The sequence below is a fragment of the Neopelma chrysocephalum genome, unplaced genomic scaffold, assembly GCF_003984885.1.
Source record: "Neopelma chrysocephalum unplaced genomic scaffold, ASM398488v2 Primary Assembly neopelma1_89, whole genome shotgun sequence".
Lineage (NCBI taxonomy): Eukaryota > Metazoa > Chordata > Aves > Passeriformes > Pipridae > Neopelma > Neopelma chrysocephalum.
The window spans coordinates 2,531,710-2,551,479 of record NW_020897751.1 but is presented as its reverse complement, the minus strand read 5'-3'; the positions used below and the strand labels follow the sequence as shown (position 1 = coordinate 2,551,479).

At 42.8% G+C, this 19,770-nt stretch overlaps 1 protein-coding gene and 1 long non-coding RNA gene across 3 annotated transcripts in view; one reads left to right on the top strand and one right to left on the bottom strand.

The window, feature by feature from the left end:
- Positions 1 to 12,475: 12,475 nt before the first annotated feature.
- On the bottom strand, positions 12,476 to 14,440 carry LOC113972231. 2 transcript variants are annotated; one of them, XM_027693083.1, is made up of 3 exons: positions 13,904 to 14,263; positions 13,362 to 13,793; positions 12,476 to 13,278 (listed from the first exon to the last, which is right to left on the bottom strand). In XM_027693083.1, the coding sequence occupies exons 1-3, from the start codon at positions 14,055 to 14,057 to the stop codon at positions 12,581 to 12,583; spliced, it is 1,284 nt and encodes a 427-aa protein (XP_027548884.1). In that variant the 5' UTR covers positions 14,058 to 14,263; the 3' UTR covers positions 12,476 to 12,580. The 2 variants fall into 2 exon arrangements, with proteins under 2 accessions (XP_027548884.1, XP_027548885.1); XM_027693084.1 differs by lacking the exons at positions 13,362 to 13,793; positions 13,904 to 14,263 and adding an exon at positions 14,281 to 14,440.
- Positions 14,441 to 15,294: 854 nt separating this feature from the next.
- Positions 15,295 to 19,770, top strand: part of LOC113972232 — a 35,672-nt gene continuing 31,196 nt past the window's right edge. Inside the window, exon 1 of the long non-coding RNA XR_003535813.1 lies at positions 15,295 to 15,397. This is a non-coding gene — a long non-coding RNA (uncharacterized LOC113972232). The remainder of the gene's footprint in view (positions 15,398 to 19,770) is intronic.

Genomic DNA, 19,770 nt, shown 5'->3' with positions numbered 1-19,770 from the left:
GATTCCTTAAAATCCTGGATTATCTCCTGACAATCTGTACTTTGGGCACTTCTGAACCAAATATTGTGTCGCTGTACTCAATAGGCTTCAATGGATTTTCCTTTCTTTAATTTAATTTTGAAGCCCTGTCAATTTTTGACAGCCACAATGCTCTGTGCCATAGAACTTTGCATCTTCACTGTGCACAGCACAGAGAATTTTTTCCTGTGTTTTAATCCTGTGATTTAAAAATGTATTTTGATTGTACAGTGTCTCATTCTTTGAAAAGAGAGTGAACATTTCTGTTGGTAACTTAAAAATTGTTAGCATATAGTTGGTCAGCTTTTTCCTGAGGAGGAAAAGTTTGTCTGTTCAGTTATTCTTCATACAAAATCCGTTCTGTGCCTTTGATTGGACTTGTTGCTTGCCCCATGCCCTTTCCAAATCCATGGGAGGGTGTTGAGATAGCTGCTTTGGAATTGCAGGCAGCACTCAGGATGTAGGTGCACTGCATATTGATATGAGGAATCACAAGGTTTTCCGTGTTCTCTTCTGCTCCTTTCCTAATAACTTGGAGCACTCAATTCCCTTTTTATGACCTTTGCAGAGCATTGTGCTCAAGTTCTCATGGAGCAGCATATTCTAACTCCAGTATCTCAGAATCTACCACTATGTGTATAAATTTTAGATTATATTTCTTCGTGTGCACAATACTGCATTTATCTATGATGAATGTCAACTGTTCCTCCTTCCCACACTCACTCTATTGCAGGGCTATGGTGCTTGTGTTACCCAGGAGCTGATATTCCAGTGTTATCTGTGTCACTCACTGCTCTACTCACATGCATTTCCAAACCTGTTCACACACCAGGGCTGTGTTGCACAGGGTGTGGTGACCTTCCACCATGTACTTCCCAGTGTTCATCTTCCTGGCAGTTCCTTAGCTAGGTGAAAACCTTCAGTTCCATGCAGTGGTTACTCTGTGAGCTTTGGGGTAAAACATTTTAGTTGTGAAACTTTGTCATTGCGTGTGGTTATTTTTTATTAAGGGAAAGTCACTTAGTTTCATTGCTTACCCCAGTACCATTTTATTCACCATTAAGCATTGCATTAAAGGCACCTTAATCATTCCCTTCCCTTTTCCTGATCCCCTGCTTCCAGGTAGTGCTTTTGCCTTCTAGGAAGAAGTCTTGCAGGCTGCACCTTGTAACTTTCTGCCACTCATGGTCTCAGTGGACAAACCAGAAGTGTGCAGGTACAATGTGGGGCTCAGCACCACAGGAGGGGTCTACCTTACGTTGGCATTTTGCAATAGTTGCTCATAATCCTGGTCAGCTCTCCTATGTCTCTCTTGTCGTTGCAGTCAGAAAGTACTTGTCCTCTTGATAACAGTCACTAGATTGCAAAATTCAAAAATTAAGATAAACAGGACATGAGCTGTCAAACCAGTGGAAGGTTCCCAAAGTGGACTGCATACTGAAAAATTGGGCAGCAATGAACATGTTGTGATAACAGTTTTACTGTATGTCCATGCACTTGCTTTTTAGTATGCAGCAAAGGTCGATTGCAGTCTAGGAATTATATTGAAATGTTCATCACTAGAATGGCATCTGCAGGTTAGTGAATGTGGACTACATACAAAACTTTAACCCATGCAGTAAAACAGTACCTTCTGCCATCACCAATGGCAAGTGTGAGCAGAGCTGGAATTCGTGGTCTCCGTGCTCTTGGAAGAACTCTATATTCAAGAAGGAGATGGAGGAGGGGATCCATGACCAGGGTGTTCTTTGCAGCAGAATGTTCTGCAGGAGTGGCACCATATTCTGATCTGTGGTGGAGGACTTGGCAGGTGTTTTCAAACTGCACAGTTTACAGCTCAGTGGAATTTGGGAGTTGTTATTGCTCATTGCTCTCCATTTGAGATGAAATGAAGGCGGTGATGTAACAGACCCATTGCAGTTTATCATACGGACTGTGAGGCTGCCCCGACAGCCCTCACTGGAGCAGACTGGGGGGGTGTAACAGGGACATAACCGTGAAATGGAAACACTTCCAGAACTCACATAAGTTGAGCATGTGTGGTTTCACACAAAACCTCAGAGCCAAGGTGTGGGGACGTGCCCACGTGGGCCCTGTGCTCCGGGAGGGCAGGGATGGTCCCTGCCCCAGCCTCCGTGTCTGCAGGGAGCAGGGTCAGCACTGGACTGGGCTGCAGAGCCAGGAAGCAAAGGGCTGTTGCATTTCAGCTTTCCCAAGTCCCTCAACTAACATGTGCACAGCAGTGATGGAAGCAGGCAGATTCAGGCAGTGACTGTGAAGCACCAGGTGATTACTGTTGGACAGAAAAAGAACACTTCATTTCAGGATCACCGCCTGGGTTGGAGATGGATCTATCTATCTATCTATCTATCTGCTTTCATTGCCCCATGGGACTATGGGGGCATCAACTCTGCCTTCTCTTAAGACAGGTTTTTCTGAGCACAGAGCTGATACTGTAAGTTTATTTTCAGATAAACTTCAGGTGGTACTGAATGAGTAGGAAGGTAGTGGTTAGTTTTTAGCAAAGACATTTTTCATGTACGACATTCAAGGGAGAAAGGAAGTTGTCAGAGAAAATGTATCCCTGTACAATGAATATACAGGACAAGAAGGAATCTGCCATGCTAAGAATTTGGCAATAAGAATTTCCACCCTGTCTTTATATAACAGTTATACAACAGTTTTTATGGTCATTTACAGCTAGAACTCTGTAATATCAGGGAAGTTTTCTTGCCCAGTCCTGATGTTTACAAAATACTACATAGTTGTCCTACCCTATGATGTCTTTGCTCTGAATTACTCTCATAGTAAATATTTTTGTTAGTGAGAACCCTGCCCTGTGCTTAACTTTTAACTTAAAGACTTCATGAATTCTAATTAGAAGTTATATTGAAATTCTGAATGCTTGCTGGCAGGAGATGTTGATTTGAATAATTGCACTAGTATTAGATAACATTCCTTGAAAATATAAGGATCAAGGTTTCAAAAAGATTCTAATAAAACCCGAATTGAAAACCTGGAAATATCAGTGCTGGAGAAGTGTGGGAGATGGAAGACAGCCAAATAAACTGGAAGTTTCATTATTGTCCACTTTTATTATTTTAATACAGGTCTTAGACTATTTAGAGCTTTCTCTTAATGGTCCACTTCCTGGAATCCTGTAATTAGTAGAAAAGTAGATTTTAATTAAAAGTGTTTCAGGACCTCATTGACTGAAAATAATGAAATCACGGGAAAAAAATGGCAATAGCACACATTTAAACATAGAGGTGCTAGAAGGCAAATAATGTATTTTTTTTCAAAATGTGACTTGAAAGGTGTCACTTAATGCTTATTTTTAAATATATTTCAGACTTGTTTTGACTGAAAATTTTTTCTTAAAATTATGGTTTTCTCTGAGACACTCTTAATGTTTTCTTTAATTGAAGGTTTACAGTAACAGCCCTATAAATAACTGAACTCCCAAGTGCTTAGATTCTTTCATTGTGTTAAAGAAATTTTTACCAGTAAAACGAATACAAGAACACTCAGGCAATGTTCTATGAATGTTCACAGGTAGAAAGCATAAGCAAGTAAAGACTCATGAGATCACTGAACAAGTCCAAAGCCCAGTGACAGGACCTGTGTCCTCAAAGTTGTCACAGCCCTGAAGGAGCTGGGCCTTGCCTCAAAGGAATGAGCTGGCCAAGCTCAGGAGCAATATTGTTTTTTGCAGTGGGTGTTTTCAAGTGCCAGGTCCGTTACAATTTCCATTTTACTCATTCTCTGTTGGTTTAATCAAATGCAAACTCCAGTCCATCTTACTGTTAATTCATTAGTTGGTTATGGCTTTAGTTCAAACCTTGATTAGATTAACAGGGTTCAATGTCAGTCAGTCTAGTGTAACAATAACTTCATTTGCTTTCTTTTTATGCTCTTGCTGACTAATTTTCAGTAAAATTCACAAGGACATGCAAAACCTGACTTTCTCTGAGTCACAAGAACTGGCTATGCTGGGAAGGTAGGAGGGAATCCAAGGGAGACATCAGAGCTTCTGGCTCCCTACTCCTCTCTTATCATACACAACAGTTAATCTGTGGCTCAGAAAATCAGCATGTCATGTGGATGACTCACATAGAGGTGGAATATTTGACTTCAAGCTTGAAATGCAAACACGTTGCAGGTTCTGTACATACAGGTTTATCCTGTGTGAGAAAAAGTGATCATAATCCAAATATGGGGAGGAAAGAAAGGCCACCTTGGGCAAATCTATTCCTTCATTCTGCAGTTTTCTAATACCTCTGAGGATCTGGAAAGAGTGAGTTTATTTTCCTGTGAGCCGTTCTCCCTGTGCTGTTGCTTCCCAGTGTGCCAGCTGCATCAATTCTCACTGCAGCACAGGCAAAATAAACAGAGAAGTAAATAGCAAGATCTGCTGCAGGCAGATCCAAAGTCACAGATCCTATGCATGAAGTGTTTTCTCCTTTTAAGCAGTGGGAATTTTTCATTAACATGAATGGGGTCAGGAGTTAACTCTACAAATCTATACCTGCTTAACCTCCCAAATTTCCATTTGTTCAGAATGCTCCTATATAATTTTTCTAGAAGTGAATGAATGATCTGTAGTATTCTAAGGTCTCTTTGAGTGCAGTACAGCCCTGAGTAGTGCATAGCAGTGGGAATGGGTGGGGAAGATTGTCCTTCAGCAATGCTATTTCCCACTTGAATCAATGGGTTGTTGCAGTGAACTTGACAAGAAGCACCTTATTTCTTTAAATGCACAGAGTTTAAAGGAGCCAGGTTACTTTAGTCAGTCCAGGGAATATGTGTTGACCTTAGTGTTTTTAATTAAGGCAGAGGGGTTGTTCTGTGTAACGATTCAAGAGCCTGCCTCCTTCTTCCAGGGTTTCCCTGGATCTTGCATGTGTTGCCCAGAGTCACAGGTGGGAGAAAGGACAAAAGCCTTCACAGAATAAGCCTCTCTGTTATTTACATACGTTTTTGGTGTCACTCCAGAGGCTGCAATAGGCTGACACAGATGTCAGTGCTTGTGGAAGTGAGGGATTACGAAGGACAGGAAGGATCAGGCTGAAATTCAGAAGGGAAGGCTGCGGGGGAAGAATCAAGGGATTTCTGAGCAAAAAGGTCTGCTTGATTGCCCCTCTGAGGAGAGATGGAATAAAAAGGAGCAGGAGCAGAGGCTGGAAATGGCAGCAGGAGGAACATAGATGTGTTCCCCATATGTGCCTTTGAGGGGCCCACGAGGGTGAGGAACACATCTGGCTGCTGTAAGGGGAGATGGGGGTGAAGACACCTTGGTGAGATTGAGAAGAGGCTGAGGGGAGAATCGTGTTATGATTTAGTTTCTCACTGTTATAATGGAGAAGGCTGGATGTCCTTAGAGCAAAACCACTGCCTCGTGCACATTGACCTGGTGTGTAGTAGCAAACACATTAGCCCTGAGCAGACAAGGGAGTGCCTGTGCTTCCAGTCAGGGCTCTCAGTGAGGCAGCAGCCAAGAGCAAATGGAAAGCAAGCTTGCATTGAGATATTAATCTGCAAAAAGCTGTAATTCTGGAGCTTTGTGTGCTGCTCAGGCCGCAGAGTGTTTAAAGGCAAATGCAGAAGAATGGATGGAAGGCTTCCTGCCCCAGGAGAGGCTGTGTTCACACAGTGCTGGAAATTTGGAAGGAACTAAAAGCACTGGATGAAAACTCATCATCTACTGAGCACACAGGATTTCGTAACCAATGTAGTGCCTAAAACTTTAATTGGCATAATGATATTTCAATGTTAAATATGACATTTTCCTTTGTCTTCACTGGCAGAGTGTCTCTGATCATTAAGAAGAATGAAGGCAGTAGAAAAGAGGAAGGAATACCTACTTTGGGACCAACTGCAAACATTATCCCTTTCCATTCGCAGTATATTGCTACAGTAAAATATGAGCTTTTTTATATTTCATGAGTTTTTTTCAAGATTGATACTGTATATTTTACATCCCACGTCAACTTTTTTGTGATTAATGCTAGTCAGAAACTTTACAGAGGATAAAGCCTCTATCCTGTCATTTTATACTGTCACACTGGTCGGGGGAAACAGGATATCAATGTAACAGCTCAGGAGAGATACAATTAATATTCTTTCCAAATAGTTGAGATACTATGTAATAATTTGAGATATATATCTTTAACACCTCTGTTTACAAGAAAATAAAACCTTGGTAAAACAAAGGGATCTTGAAAATACTGGGGAAAAGAAAATGTGGAAATACTTGAAGACTTGCAAAACACAGATTTACTGATGAGATTAGAAATCTGAATATATGAACACTAATAAATGAAATAATTGAACCTTTGTACTGCTGAAAAAATACTGTAAAACTCAAAGACCTGATAGATTGATGAAAGGTAGGTACTATGTTAATTTTCAACAACAATTAAACAAATAAACCCAAGACAAAACACAAAAGAACCCCAAATGAAAAGCACAATAAATGCAGGAAGAAAATTAGACCTGAGAGTTGCTCTCTTACTAATGAAAAGGTTTTTTGGTACCAGGAAAATGTCATGAATGTTTCAAAGGCAAACCCAGCATAAATTGTTTATAAAGAATAAATACTGGAATTAACATACACGTTCTTATTAACAGAGTTGCCAAAATGCTTTTGAAGAATAAGCATATTAACTTGTTTTGTGCTGAATCAAAATTGATTTATTGGCTGTGGAAGAAATGCTTCTTTTTAGAATTTAAACAACTATAAACCTCCAGTAATAAAACTTGCTACAAGGACATGAGCTTGCTGACTTCTTAAAAATCTTTGAAATACTACATGGCACCAAGATGCAATTAAATGCAATGATGGTGTGGAGCAATGTTGTTCATCTATTTGATTTTTCTGTATTTTAGATAAAGGGAGAAAGACATTAAAAAAAGGCCAAGGTGACTTGTTGACTAACATAGAATTGTACATATGGACTGGAAAAGTCCCATGTATGATCAGGTTAACCTGTTTGTTTTTTTGTGCTATGGATAAATTATTCTCATTTCATAATGTATGAGGATTAATTTGAGGTTTTCCTCATGAATCCTTATAATATTTCAATGTCCAGCCTCAAAATTACCAGCCATGCTTTAACTGGCCATAAGAAAGTACTTGGGCCTGTTATTGAAATACTCATTAAACACAGAATATTCAGTATGGTCTTATGTAGTGGGCTCTGTGATAAGACACAAAGAGCATTATCTGACATTCATCAGAACTTGAGAGAAATATTGCTGGATATGGCAAAGAATTACCAAAACTGAAAAGGATTAACGTGGTACTGTAGAGAAAAGTCTCTTTACTTGGATTTAGAAATCACAGCACATATATAGCAAGCACCCACTTTTATATTCACTGCTGTGAGACCAAACTATACTATAAAGCATTTCCAAGAGAGGATTTTTTCACCTATTTTTTTTCTGACTACTTACATTTTGCCAGTATGCCAATCTCTCCTTGTTCTGGTATGATAAACACTCTGGGGTGAGCTATTAAAGATCTCATTTTTCTTTCTGTTTTTTTGCCTACCCACTGCCTGCTCCAACCTGAACATGATCCTTTTCTTCACTGTAGTGGTCAGTAATTTTTCTTGGTGTCTCTTGCCCTTCGTCCATTGGGAATTGTGTAATCTATGCCCTCTCTTAAAGAAATCTGGTGTGCTGTTCCAGCACAAACAAACAGAAACCCTCAAGCCACCCCATTTATACTGGTGAGCAGTTATTTCTCCAGGTAAGTGTGGCCAGTGGAATAATATTGGTGTTCTCCACACAGCAAGTTTTTCCTTCAGGTCTGGGACAGGTGAAACACCCTGTTGGGAGCCTTGTGAGTGAGGATGCAAAGGAAGGGAAATCCTGCCCCTGACTAAAGCCTTCCCTCTGCTCACTGTGTCCTGTGTCACTGCAGGTTCAGGAAACACTTTGCTTCCTAAAATAACAGGAGAAGCATCTTTCATATTTGGGTGTTGTGCCACAGTTCTTAAACCACAGTATAAGTAAAGAGCACCTTTTTTCCACAAGTTAGTGCAATGAGCTAATATTGATATTTATTTGGAGATGTGTGTAAAAGGCAGTTAATCAATATGTTTCGTGTACTGAGAGCAGAGCTGACAGTGTCAACTGGTGCTGTATGGAATATCTGATTTTATTTTAATTACTTATTTATTTCCTGTGTTCCATAAAACAGACTTTGCAGGCTTGCTTCCTTGGCTTAATTCCTTGTGGATGAAGAAAAATCAATATAAATGAAGGCTCAGCTTTGCAAATATCCATATTTGGGTTCAGTGTAGTTACTCAAATTCCTAATAATTTGGAAGAGCAGATCTTCATTTATAAAGTGAGAATGGATAATTTATTTCTATCTCAGCAAAAGCACACTAGGCGTCTTTGTCTATGAAAACCATGGCCATGATTAAGTATTAATTATACTGCTGGAGGTAACTGCAGGGGGTGAGAGGCTTGAAGTATCGGCTCTTTGGTAAAAGCAATGTTTTATATATGACATTATGAAGAAGATTCTTGTAGAACAAGCCCTTCAGAGAGGGACTGCTCCAAACCAAAGTGTCTTTACTTTGGTATTTTTAAAGGAAACCATGTTTTTTGGTCTGTATTTTTATTTTTTTCCCTTTATATTCTGGTATGCTGTTTTAGAAAGTGATATTTTAATGATTCAGAAATCGAATTGAGTCAACTCTTTGATTGTGACATGCAGACACAGGTGAGCTCTGGTCACTCTATTGCAAAACCTCTCTTTTTATTTTATAGGGTTACTGAGTGGGAACACCTGCAGAAGGTCAGGACCTGGTAAAGCTGTAGGCGCTTGGGGTGAAGTCAGGTGGGCTGTGATGAGTACTCAGCCATTTGTGTGGTTGTGGCTGCTCCTGAATGTTTTCAGCAGGATCACACTGCTCAGTGTATACCAGTAAAGAGATTTATCGGCCTGTTGAAAATAGGTGCTGATGTTTAAAGCTCTTTGGAAACATTACCTGTTTTTAAAAGCCCAGATCTAAGGAGAGGTAATTAGGCTTAAATAATACCTAGTGGTCAGATTATGGCCTCTTGGTTCATATCTGCATTACTAAAGGAAGTCTGAACACAGTTTTTGTTGTACCCTGTGTGTGCCCAGTGTTGTACTCGGTGATGAGGTGCCCTGTGCTTGCTTTTTGGTAGTGTTGGGATCATCCTGTACCTGGTGAGAAAGTTAATGGCAAAATAAATATAATGCCAAACCTGCTTATTTTGTGGCAGCTAATTTCGAAGGACTGCCTTGTTGTCTCTGAGGTCATAACCTCTACATAACAGGTAGGTAAGTGATTTCAGGAAGAGGAGAAGTGTGTCTAGTCTCTCAAGATCAGAGGAGGTTAAACTGCTACAAATTCAGGCTAAATGTAATTAATTGTTTTGATACAAAGTATTCAAGGAGAAGGTAACAAAGGAGGAAATTTCTGAGGGTTTAGGTAGGTTTGCAGTTGAAAATGACTTCTCTATCTTTACTCATTTTTCTTCTTTTAATCTCTTTCTTTACTGTTTCTTTAATATCTGGCATAACTTAAAACTGAGTGGGTTGGTTTTTGCTAAATTGTGTGGATTAGTGTGTGCTAAATAATAGCTTTGTGGAGTGCTCTATCTTGGTTGCATGTTACCCTTTTGAACTTTAGTGAAGATCCTTATTTTCTCCAGTATTTTAAAAGTAAAAGTGTCTCCTGAGAAAACATGTGCATCATGTTATCTTTACGCTACCCCCAGGTATTAAAGCACTGAAGGCTCTGCAAAAGTTTGGTGGGTGAAATTTTGGAGCCTTGTACATTTTTAAAAGTAAACCTCCTGGCTGAGGTTGTGGCTCCGTGGCTGGGGTCTTACAACGTGTGAGATCCTGCAGCCCTGAGTGCTGCAGCTGCTGGTGGCTTGTGTGTGACCAGTATTTCATTTGAAATGCAGAATTGATTATGTCAACAGGTTTGATATCCCAGTGTTCCAAGGAGGGGGATTAATTCACATGCTACCTCTATGGAACCATAGAAGCTGCTCTGAGTATTATTAATTTAGCTTTGAGGAATTCTCACTTGGATTAATAGCCTTTTGCAAGGTAAAAGAAGACACTTTTTTCTTTAAACTACCAAGCAGTATGTTTCATGTAGGCATTTGTGAGGATTTTAATGAGCTCAAACCATGCAGTGTTCTTCAATTAACTTTGATTATACTTGTGTATAATTTATTTTGACAATAACTGCAAAATTACTTTTCATTCAGGAAACAATTGGAGCTCACCACGTCTTGACCTCCTTTGCTCTCATGTAATTTTAATGAAGACAGAATTGAATTTTATTAGGGATGAGACCAATGCACTTGAGAACAGAATCTCTGTCTTTTCTACCCAAAAATGGCAATAAGAAGGGTGGTGATGAAAACAGACAATAACAATGGAAAATGAATCTTTTCATTATTATAAGATTTTATTTAAGATCGAGCATAAAGATATTAACAGCAATAGAAGTGTTTTATGTGCTTTATGTGACAATATTTTGAATAATAATGCCTGATAGAGAGCATTAGTTTCTGTGCTGCTGGGGAAGAGGAAGGACTGCTGGGATAACAAATAAGAAGGGATGGCATTTTCTGATGCTCAGTGCAGCACATTTGCTGCCACTGAGGTAATTCAGAGATATATGTAATAAAAGTCTATAGAACATGCACAGCTTTTAGCAGTTGTTTGCATTCACTGTTTTATTGCAATTACTGTTACTCCTGTTCTGTTTCTTAGTGATACTTTGGATTCTTCTTTGAGTTCCACCTCAGCTTCTCCATCTTGTTGGCACTGCAGGGTCTGATGTTCCTCACAGTCAGCTGCTGTTCTCACACACAGAACTGCTTCCCTTAAATACTCTTCTGTTTTTAATCTTTTTTCCTCTCATTAGGAAAGATTCTGGCATATAAGAAATGAACTTCTCGTCAGAGGCAGTATAAACCTCTAAAAGTATCTGAATGCTTTCTACCTGGAAAGCAACAGAATAGTGAACTAGATGTCATAGTGTGTTTGGTACGTGCACTTTGGGGACAAAATGTTTTGATAAGCTTTTTGTATTTTTGAGGGAATGGAGGAGACAAGACAGGTTGAAGAAAGATGCCTTGTGCAATTCCTGAGAGGGAGAGTGGTGTTCCTACAGTCTGTAAACTTACCATAGACCTTTGAATGCTCTTGTAACGGGAAAAACGTGCTTTTATTCAGAGATTTAAAAAAATCGTAAAACCCGTAACAACATATATTATCCCATCACAGATGCACATTTGCAGGAGAAGCTTTCTCACTACTGCATTATAAAGACACATTTTCAGCAAAATAATTTGTTCTGGATGTTGCATTGCTATTCTTTAACAGCAGTCTGTAAATTTAGTGGCCTCTGTCCTGGAATATAGGCTTCCTAGGCTGGAGGTCATTTGGGGTTTTTTGCAGTGACATATGTGGCTGCCTCGGGAACTTGCCTGCAGTGTATCAGATAAGTTAGAAGAAAATAAAATGTCCACTTGGAGAGCAGAGGTTAAATCTGGAGCTCATTGCTTATTTTGGCAGCATGCTGCTGTGATGTCTTTGTGGACACTTGATTTCTGTTGTTGGAAATTTATTGACTTAAAAAAATAATTAGGTGTCTGCTGTCAGCTTGGAAATGTCCCTAGCTGGGGAGGAGTGGTTATTACAGCACTTACTCTGAACAAAATCTGGATTTATCCAGTGATGGGAATGTGGTTTGCTCTTGCCTATATTCCATTCCTTCTACCTGCCTCTAAGGTATTGTCGCGACAAGGGAAGAATGAGACCCTTGATACGAGAATCAACAAGCTCCATTTATTATTTAAATAAGTCAACTTTTATACATTTTAGTTTGTTTTGGGTACATGCTTACAACAAGGTGATTGGATAGCTCAGTCTGTACACGTGTCTCATATCTCCAGTTCATTGGACCTGATGTTCTGTCCACGCGGCCTGACATCATTCTTGGCATGTAGAGGCTTTCATAATTAGGGGCTTTCTGAAATCTGCAGGTGTACTTTTATCTATACTTTCTCAAGGCTTTCTTGCTCTAAACATACTATGTTCTCAAACCTTATAATTAGACACGCGGCTAACAAGTATAAACATTACATATTTTCACATAGTCTATAAGTATAAACATTACAGCTTACAGCTTCTAAAGTCATGTCAAGCAAGGCCTACAGAAATGCAATAGAAATTGTTCACACAATTTGAATCCTGCCACAAGGTATAGCAGAGAAGTCAACTTTTTGCAACAGTTCTGTGTTCTCCCACAGGCACCCAGCACCTGGGGCGATGCTGAGCCATCCTCTGGGTCATCATGCCCAACCCAGCCCCTCATGGGGTGGGCAGAGGCTGCACTGAGGGACTGCCCCCCTCCCACTGCCCAAACGACCCAAGACAGAGAAAGGAACTGCAAAACCACTCTTTAATGAACTGAAGAAGAATGAGGGTGGGGCTGGGGGCCTGGATGCAGGTCACTGGCTCAGGGTGCCTTCTGGCCTGTGTGCTGTGTCACCGCTGTCGTCGTCTTTTTCTCGGCCGGGACGTGGATGTGGCCCTGCGGGAAGGTCCCTTGTTCCGTGGGGGTGCTGGCTGGCGCCGAACACGGGGTCTGGCTGCTGCCACCTCTCTCGTTTTGGGGTCCACCTGGGTGGTGGTGATGCCTGGTGGCAGCTGCAAGTGGTTCGTAACAACCTGGGGCTGCTTCTGCATTGTCTCCTCCCCCAGCTGGGCCACGCGGGGCGAGGGAGGCCGGGGGTCACTGAGTGGGCTGAGGGAGGGGGTCAAGTTGGGGATGGTGGGTACGGCATCCTCGCTGTTCCTTTGCTGTGCCTCCATTGCTGGCTCCTTGGGACAGTCGTCTTCCAGCAGGCATTCACAGAACTCGAGGAGCTCATCGAGGTCCTCAGCGGTCAGGCTGGGGGCGTTGGCGACCAAGGCGGTGTCCTCACTGTCCTCTTGAGCCACCTCCACTTGTCCCTCAGGGCAGCCACTGTCCGCCAGTAACTCAAAGAGGTCGTCCAGGAGCTCACTCAAGGTGGGGCTGTTGGGGGCATTGACGATGGTGTCCTCACCCGCCGGGGTTTCAGGCTGGGTGAGCAGGTGGTGGTTGGTGGTGTCCTCTGCCTGTTCAGGAATGACCTCTGTGCTGGTGGCTGGTCCCTCCTCGGGCAGATCCGTGGAGTTCCTTGGAGCGGGGGTAGTAACCACTGTTGAAAATGGAACCCCAAGAGATTGAAGTTTTCCTCAGCTAGACTGCCTACCCATGGGCTCTGCTACCCCCTAAACTCACCTTTGGGCTCCATCGTGGTTCTGCCTGCCAGGGCAGGTCGGTGGTGGACACACAACATACCAGAGCCCATGGGATACAGGGGCTCTCCCTGGACCACAGCCCTTGGCTGGTGGGGCAGAAGCGCCCCCATCACCAGCTGCTGTCCCCAGCCATAGGCAGAAGGCCAGGGAGGCAGTTGCACTGGCCAGGGAAGCTGCACCATGGGGAAAAGTGACAACACCTGCCCCGGGGCCCCCAGAGGCCCTGGGACCTCCTGCCTGACGGTGGCTGGGACCAACTGGTGGGTGCCGGTGTGGAGCTGGACAGGCCCAGAGCACAGTGGCAGCCCTGGGACAGAGGGCAGCTCCCAGGGAGCTCCCGGGGCTGGCCTGGCCAGGGCAGAGAAGCTCACGCTGGCCACCTTCAACACTGTCACCTGGAGAGGGAACCTCTCTGTTGGGGGAAGCAAAAAGGGGTGATGAGGTGAGATAGTGGGGGGTGTAGCTCGTTGGGGGTACCTGGAGGGCAGGACTCCCAGGAGGAGTGGGGGCCTGCTGCTGTACCTGCCATGGTGCTTGGCCAGTTTGGGGTTTGTTTGGGGCAGGCAAGCAACATTCTGGGGGTTCTGTCACCAAGGTAACTGTTTGGGACAAACAGGGTTCTGGGGATTCCATTGGGTTGGTTGGTGATCCCACCAACACTCACTCCAACCAGCATTGTGATGGAATGAAGAGCTGCCCACCACCTCTGGCATGAAGGTGCCCTCCGTTCCCTCCCCACTCTGTCCCCACTCCCAGCACCAAAGCTGTTGCCAGCTCAGGAACAGCAAACTGGGAATACCCTGTTGTTCCCAAAGGGAGCCGTTCTCCGTGGGACAGCCCAATCCCACCCAGACCCCCTCTGGGCACGGCACAGGGAGAGCTGCACCTTTCCCACTCACCTGCCGGGTCTCCATCAGCCGTTTTGGCAGTTGCCGGGTTCAGATGCCACATCCAAGGGCGGTTGCAGAGCTCTCGGCCCGGCCCAACTGCCCGCTGGCCCTGGCACTGCACCTCCACCCATTCCACAGCCCTGGGGTTCCTCATGGCCTGGCCACCCCACCCGAACATTAATGGTGCACACTGGGCACTGTTGATGCTCCACAACTGCTGTTCAGGAACATTACGGTGGCTCCAGGCCCAGTTCCACTGAAGTCAATTAGAAGCTTCCAAATCAATCCTTCCTTCCCCTCCTGGCGTTTGTGTGGGAAATGGAGTTGTTGGGTGGAACTGAAAGGGATGTGACCCTGGTCCAAAATTGTCTCTGTCATTTCGGGCCCAGTTTTCAGAGCTGCTGAACACAAGTCTGCTGAAGTTAAACGAAGGCTTTGGTGGTCAGTCACTCTGAAACCAACTCCAGAATTGGCAACAGCTCTCATTTTGTCTCACTCTGGTGTTATCCAAAATTAGGTTTCAAGCAGTGTGGAAGGGCATTTCAATATGTTCTTTCTGCAAATATTGCAGCAAAATGAACTGGTATGTTATAAAGTAGATTCCGTTTTATTTAGGTTTTATCTTCATGCCTTTAATGAAGTTAATTTTTAAATGAACCTCAAAGTTTAAATAACTCAAAGTGTCTTTCCTTGCAGCTAGAATATAGTAGGTCTTTAGTCTGATCTGCCATAAAAAAATTGAGGATAAGCTGTAAAATACCTTGGGAAATGTATTTTGGCTTTTCCTGTTCTGGGTGATGAATTGGGTAAATTCTGCTGTCGTTTGGTGCAGAAACCCAAGTTCAGATTTCCGTTGTACATCTGAACTTGCAGGAGGGTTTGTTTTATTTCATGACAGTAAAGAAAAACGAGTTTCATCTTTTTATGGGGTGGAGTTCGGTGTTTTGGTGGGGTTTTTTATTTATTTTTATTTTTATTATTAGTCTTTAAAACTCTTAAATCTTCGCTTCTTTACAAGTGTTTCAGCTGTGTGGTGCCAGCTGGCAGGGCAGAGCCCCTGCAATGACTGGAGTGCCTGGTGTCAGGGTACTGGTCTTATGTCAGCTCTGGGGTTTGTGTGACGTAGGTGGGTCATGGGAAACTGCTTTCAAGGCCTATCTTGGGGTGCTGCAGTGTCTGCTCAATGTTTCTTGTGTCTGAGGACTCCCTGACACTGGTGTCTGTGAGAGGAAGTATTGAGACTGTTTGTGTGCCCAGCAGATGGTGGGGCAGCGTGGGGGCAACCCAGCAGGGTCTGAGAGCAGCAGATCTCACCTCCAGGCTGTTACAAGCTCTGGACAGCAACAGAGCTGAATTCTTTGAAAATTGTGTCCACATCTTCTTTTATGACTAATAGGTGTCTGCTTAATAGCTACTAAGTGTCAGAACTTAGCTATTGAAGACTTACCTGGTATAAAGATAAATGCAGAGAATGTTTTGGAGTAGGCCATTCACAGCTGTGAATCTGTGGGTTTCCTATATTTTATTTTCTTGGGTTTTATTTCTGTTTTTTTCTTAGAGACAGAACTCTGTGAAAAGGGACTGGAGTGCAAATCCAATGAGGAGCAGCTCAGGGAGCTGGGGGGACTCACCCTGGAGAAAAGGAGGCTCAGGGGGGACCTTCTGGCTCTGCAAGTTCCTGAAAGGGGGGGGAACTGGGGGGTCGGGCTCTGCTCCCAGGGAACAAGGGACAGGAGGAGAGGAAACGACCTCCAGCTGTGCCAGGGGAGGCTCAGGTTGGATATTAGGGAAATTTTTTCATGACACATGTTGTAAAGCATTGGCACAGGCTGCCCAGGGCAGTGGTGGAGTCACCATCCCTGGAAATATTCACAAAATGTGTGGATATGGCATGTGAGGACATGGTTTACTGATGAACATGGTGGTGGCTGGGTTGATGGTTGGATTCAATGACCTTAAAGGTCTTTTCCAAGTTTAATGATTCTGTGATGATTCTAAAAAGATATAGAGTGCTGCCACTGTACCAAAGCAACGTTGGGATGGTTTATAAGTTATTCTTGGAAACACATCCTTTGATTTGCAAAGATGAGGTGGTCAAACATCTTTGAAAATCAAATCTGGTAGTTTGGATATCATCAGAAATTACTCTGATTTTCTGATGTCTGATAGTAAATTCACAGGATTTCATAACTGAAAATATTGTATGTTTAAAAGACTGTCATGAAAATACAACCGTGTAGGAATCCTCATCTATTGTTTCACTGAGTTGCATGTCAAAATTAGCAACTGTCAAAAGCTTAACTGTGAATCACAGAACTTACTCTGACATCAGGTAATGAGCCAAATTCCATCCAAATGCCATATACTTTCCCTGAGAATAAAAAAAAAAAGGCTGCCTGCAGCATTTTGCAAAGATCATGTCTGATGATGATGAGTGATGGTCATTTTTGATGATGGTGAGGTTGTGTGTGTGTATCTGAAATACTGGACTTTAGGATGTGTTTTACTAGCGTTGAAGGTTGTAACTCCAATGACAAAACTGAAGAGCTGCAAGTTTTAAAGGAAAACTGGTATTGTAAAGCAAGTTGATAAGGAAATTATGAAAATTTTGAACATCAGACCCTACAACACTATATTTAGATTGAGTTTATAACTGTTGGGATGTAGAAATAGGATCCTAGATCTCTGCCTTCTCTTTCATGTTGGAATTGGTTAGGAACCTCTAAAGATTGCAAAACATCTGTTTAAAGAGCTGACCTTCTGGGCCAACTCCAGGAAAAGACTTGGCTGTGAAGCCCCAAAAGGGATTGACTAAAATAAAGTCTTTCAAAAGGAACGAAATAGTCAAACAGACATGCAGCAGGAAGGGGTATTTAACAGCACCTCATCAAGTCTGGCAAACTAAGCATTTTATTCTTCTTTTCACCTCTACAGAAACTTTTTCCTTCCACTTTGTTTTCCTTCTCTGATCCTTCTAGTCCCAGAGTTTAATTCTTCATTCTTTGTGACAGCTTTGATTCCATGGTATGTGCCAGATCATCTCTGTAACACTAAGACAAACAATTCTAAATAGCACAGAACACAGCTTGTCTTATGTGAGTGGCCTTCACTGTGTTTTGGGAATTTAAAGTTCTGTAGACTTGTAACAGTTAGCAGAGTAAGGCCCTAAGTAAATACACTCGCAAATAGAAAAGGGATAAGGGAAATAAACTGACAGTGATAATACTGTGCACCACTCACAGATGGTTTCTTACAAAGAAAAAAGTGAGTAACTTAAAATTACAGCCTCCAGGTTTGCCTGCTCCTCATGAAAAGACAAATACAGTTGTGGTTCACTCAGCTGCAGATAGTTTTTTATTTGGTTAATAAACTGAAGTGTATCCAAAACTCTGGTTCAAACAGCAAGCAAGCCAAAAAAAAAAACCAAAAAAAACCAAACCCAAACAAACCAAGATATTCATGAACACTTGCCAGTAAAGCATTTATAATCTGATTTTTCATTCTATTCTGATTTCTGCAAATATTTTGATTATTGCAGAGCCTGGATACTAGTTTTCTAAATGTAAATTTTATGCATTAATTAGGCACCATTAAGCATTTCTCCCAAAACACATAGATTAAGCATTTCAATGTGCTTTTCTAATTACATTTAAAAAAAAATCAAGCTGTAAAATTGCCTGGAGTCAGTTTGTACCCACACATGCAGCTCTCATTAATGTCAGAGAGTGTTAAATGTAGAGGGAGAGAAAATTAGACTTGGGATAAACCTTATTAAAATGTGCGTAGGTGTTTAAACTTAAATCTGTATTGGTTAGTGGAGAAATGCCTAAATAATAGGGTCTGGTGTAGATCCAAGGCACAATAATAATTTCCCAAACTCGCCATGTGTGGGATTCATCCTACTTCACTTCAGGCATCTTCACTGGAGGCTGAACAAATGGCTTTCATTTCCCACTTTCATTTGGGGATGTGCCTCCCCCGGACCTGGCACAGGCAGTGTCCCCTGGGGTCCCTGGGGGTGGCTGCCCAGCCCAGTTTGGCTGGGATGCTCAAGAGGTGAGAGGGAGGTCAGGCAGGTAGGATGATGCCATGGGCCAACAACTTGTAGGATTGTAGGACTGACACCCCACACAGAGAAGAAAACCTGGGCAGATCCCAAGGCTCCTGGGCCTCTTCCTTGCCAGCCCTTTGCCCAAGGCCCCGAGGCAGAGGTGGGGCTCAGCCCCTGTGCAGGAATCAGGTACAGGCTGAGCCCCAGGGACACCAGATCCAGGCAGCCTGAGCTCTTCTTCCTGCAACATCTGCCTGGGGCAGCCCAGCCAGGCCTGAGTCTCTCCAGGAGGGGCCAAGCCCAGCCAGAGAGTCACCTCTGCCCCTTCCATCGTGCTCCCTGTCCTGGGCCTTCCAAGAGATAGGTCAGACACCCTCAGCATCTCCAGGGAGATGCTGCAGGGCAATTGCTCCTGCAAGAGCTTTCATTTGATCTGCCAGCTGAAGGAAATCCTGGTTTGGGGAAGAGCTGCCTGAGGCACCTGCCCCGCTGCTACCTGAAGAAGGACATTCTCCAGAAACAAGAGAAATAAAAAAATGTATGAAGACTTGGAAGAGGAGAATAATTTCTCCAGTAGACCATGAATCCACAGCTCCAGCAATGCTCTGGGTGTGCAGGACATAGCACAGCTGTCCTTGTGCACTGGAACATTCTCCTGCAACAAATGTTTTATATCAAACTGGCTTCATGAAATGAACATTCAAAGATAGGGAGGAGGTTGCAAAGTGTCTCCTAACCCAAGAGAAACCATATTCTGCCTGCTCTGGTGTCTTGATGCTATGGTGAAAAAGCCAATTGATTGCCAAGCCACTGATTTGTCATTCATGGCATGGCATATTTGGCTTTTTTTTGACTGTGGGAATAGTTGTGGGGTTTGTGGAGTGAAGCTGACCCACGTGTTTGTGTATTGCTGTGCTTAAACTGAATATGCTTTGTTCTGGAGTGTGATGTGGAAGTCTCAGCTCTGTAGCATTAGTGTTACCCAGGTTTTGCTTATCCTTCAGGAGCAGTAACCCCTGCTACCAACACCACAGGTACTGAAGAACCAACAGTATAATGTGCCTTCATCACACTTGCAGCTTTAGGCAGGTGAACTTATTTGTTTCCTAGCCAGATACATTACTCGTTGTGTTACTCAGATTGTGACCAGATTTGCCTGAGTATTGCTCAATGTCTCCCTCTTAAATTTGTACTCAAGTAGATGAAGTGCTGACTGTGCATTTCAGTAGGGGAAAGAAATCATCTACTTACATTCAGAAGCTCCAAAGCAAAAAGGGTGCTTCATCTCTGTCATCAGGGAGATTTGAGAACCCAAAATAGTTACTGGGCCTGAGCTGGTGGTGTAATTTTGTGAATGCAATGGGTATCGTGTGTCTTGTGTAATATCTCTTCCACTGGGGCTTCTGAATCCTCCCTAGATTCTTTGTAATAACAAGTAATACAGTTTA

Excerpts from the sequence above, each read along its gene's own strand:
- LOC113972231 (XM_027693083.1), bottom strand. The coding sequence starts at position 14,057 with ATGCTGGTTGGAGTGAGTGTTGGTGGGATCACCAACCAACCCAATGGA. Across the intron at positions 13,794-13,903 it reads CTGGCCAAGCACCATGGCAG|AGAGGTTCCCTCTCCAGGTG; the intron begins GTACAGCAGCAG and ends TTCCCCCAACAG. Across the intron at positions 13,279-13,361 it reads AACCACGATGGAGCCCAAAG|TGGTTACTACCCCCGCTCCA; the intron begins GTGAGTTTAGGG and ends CATTTTCAACAG.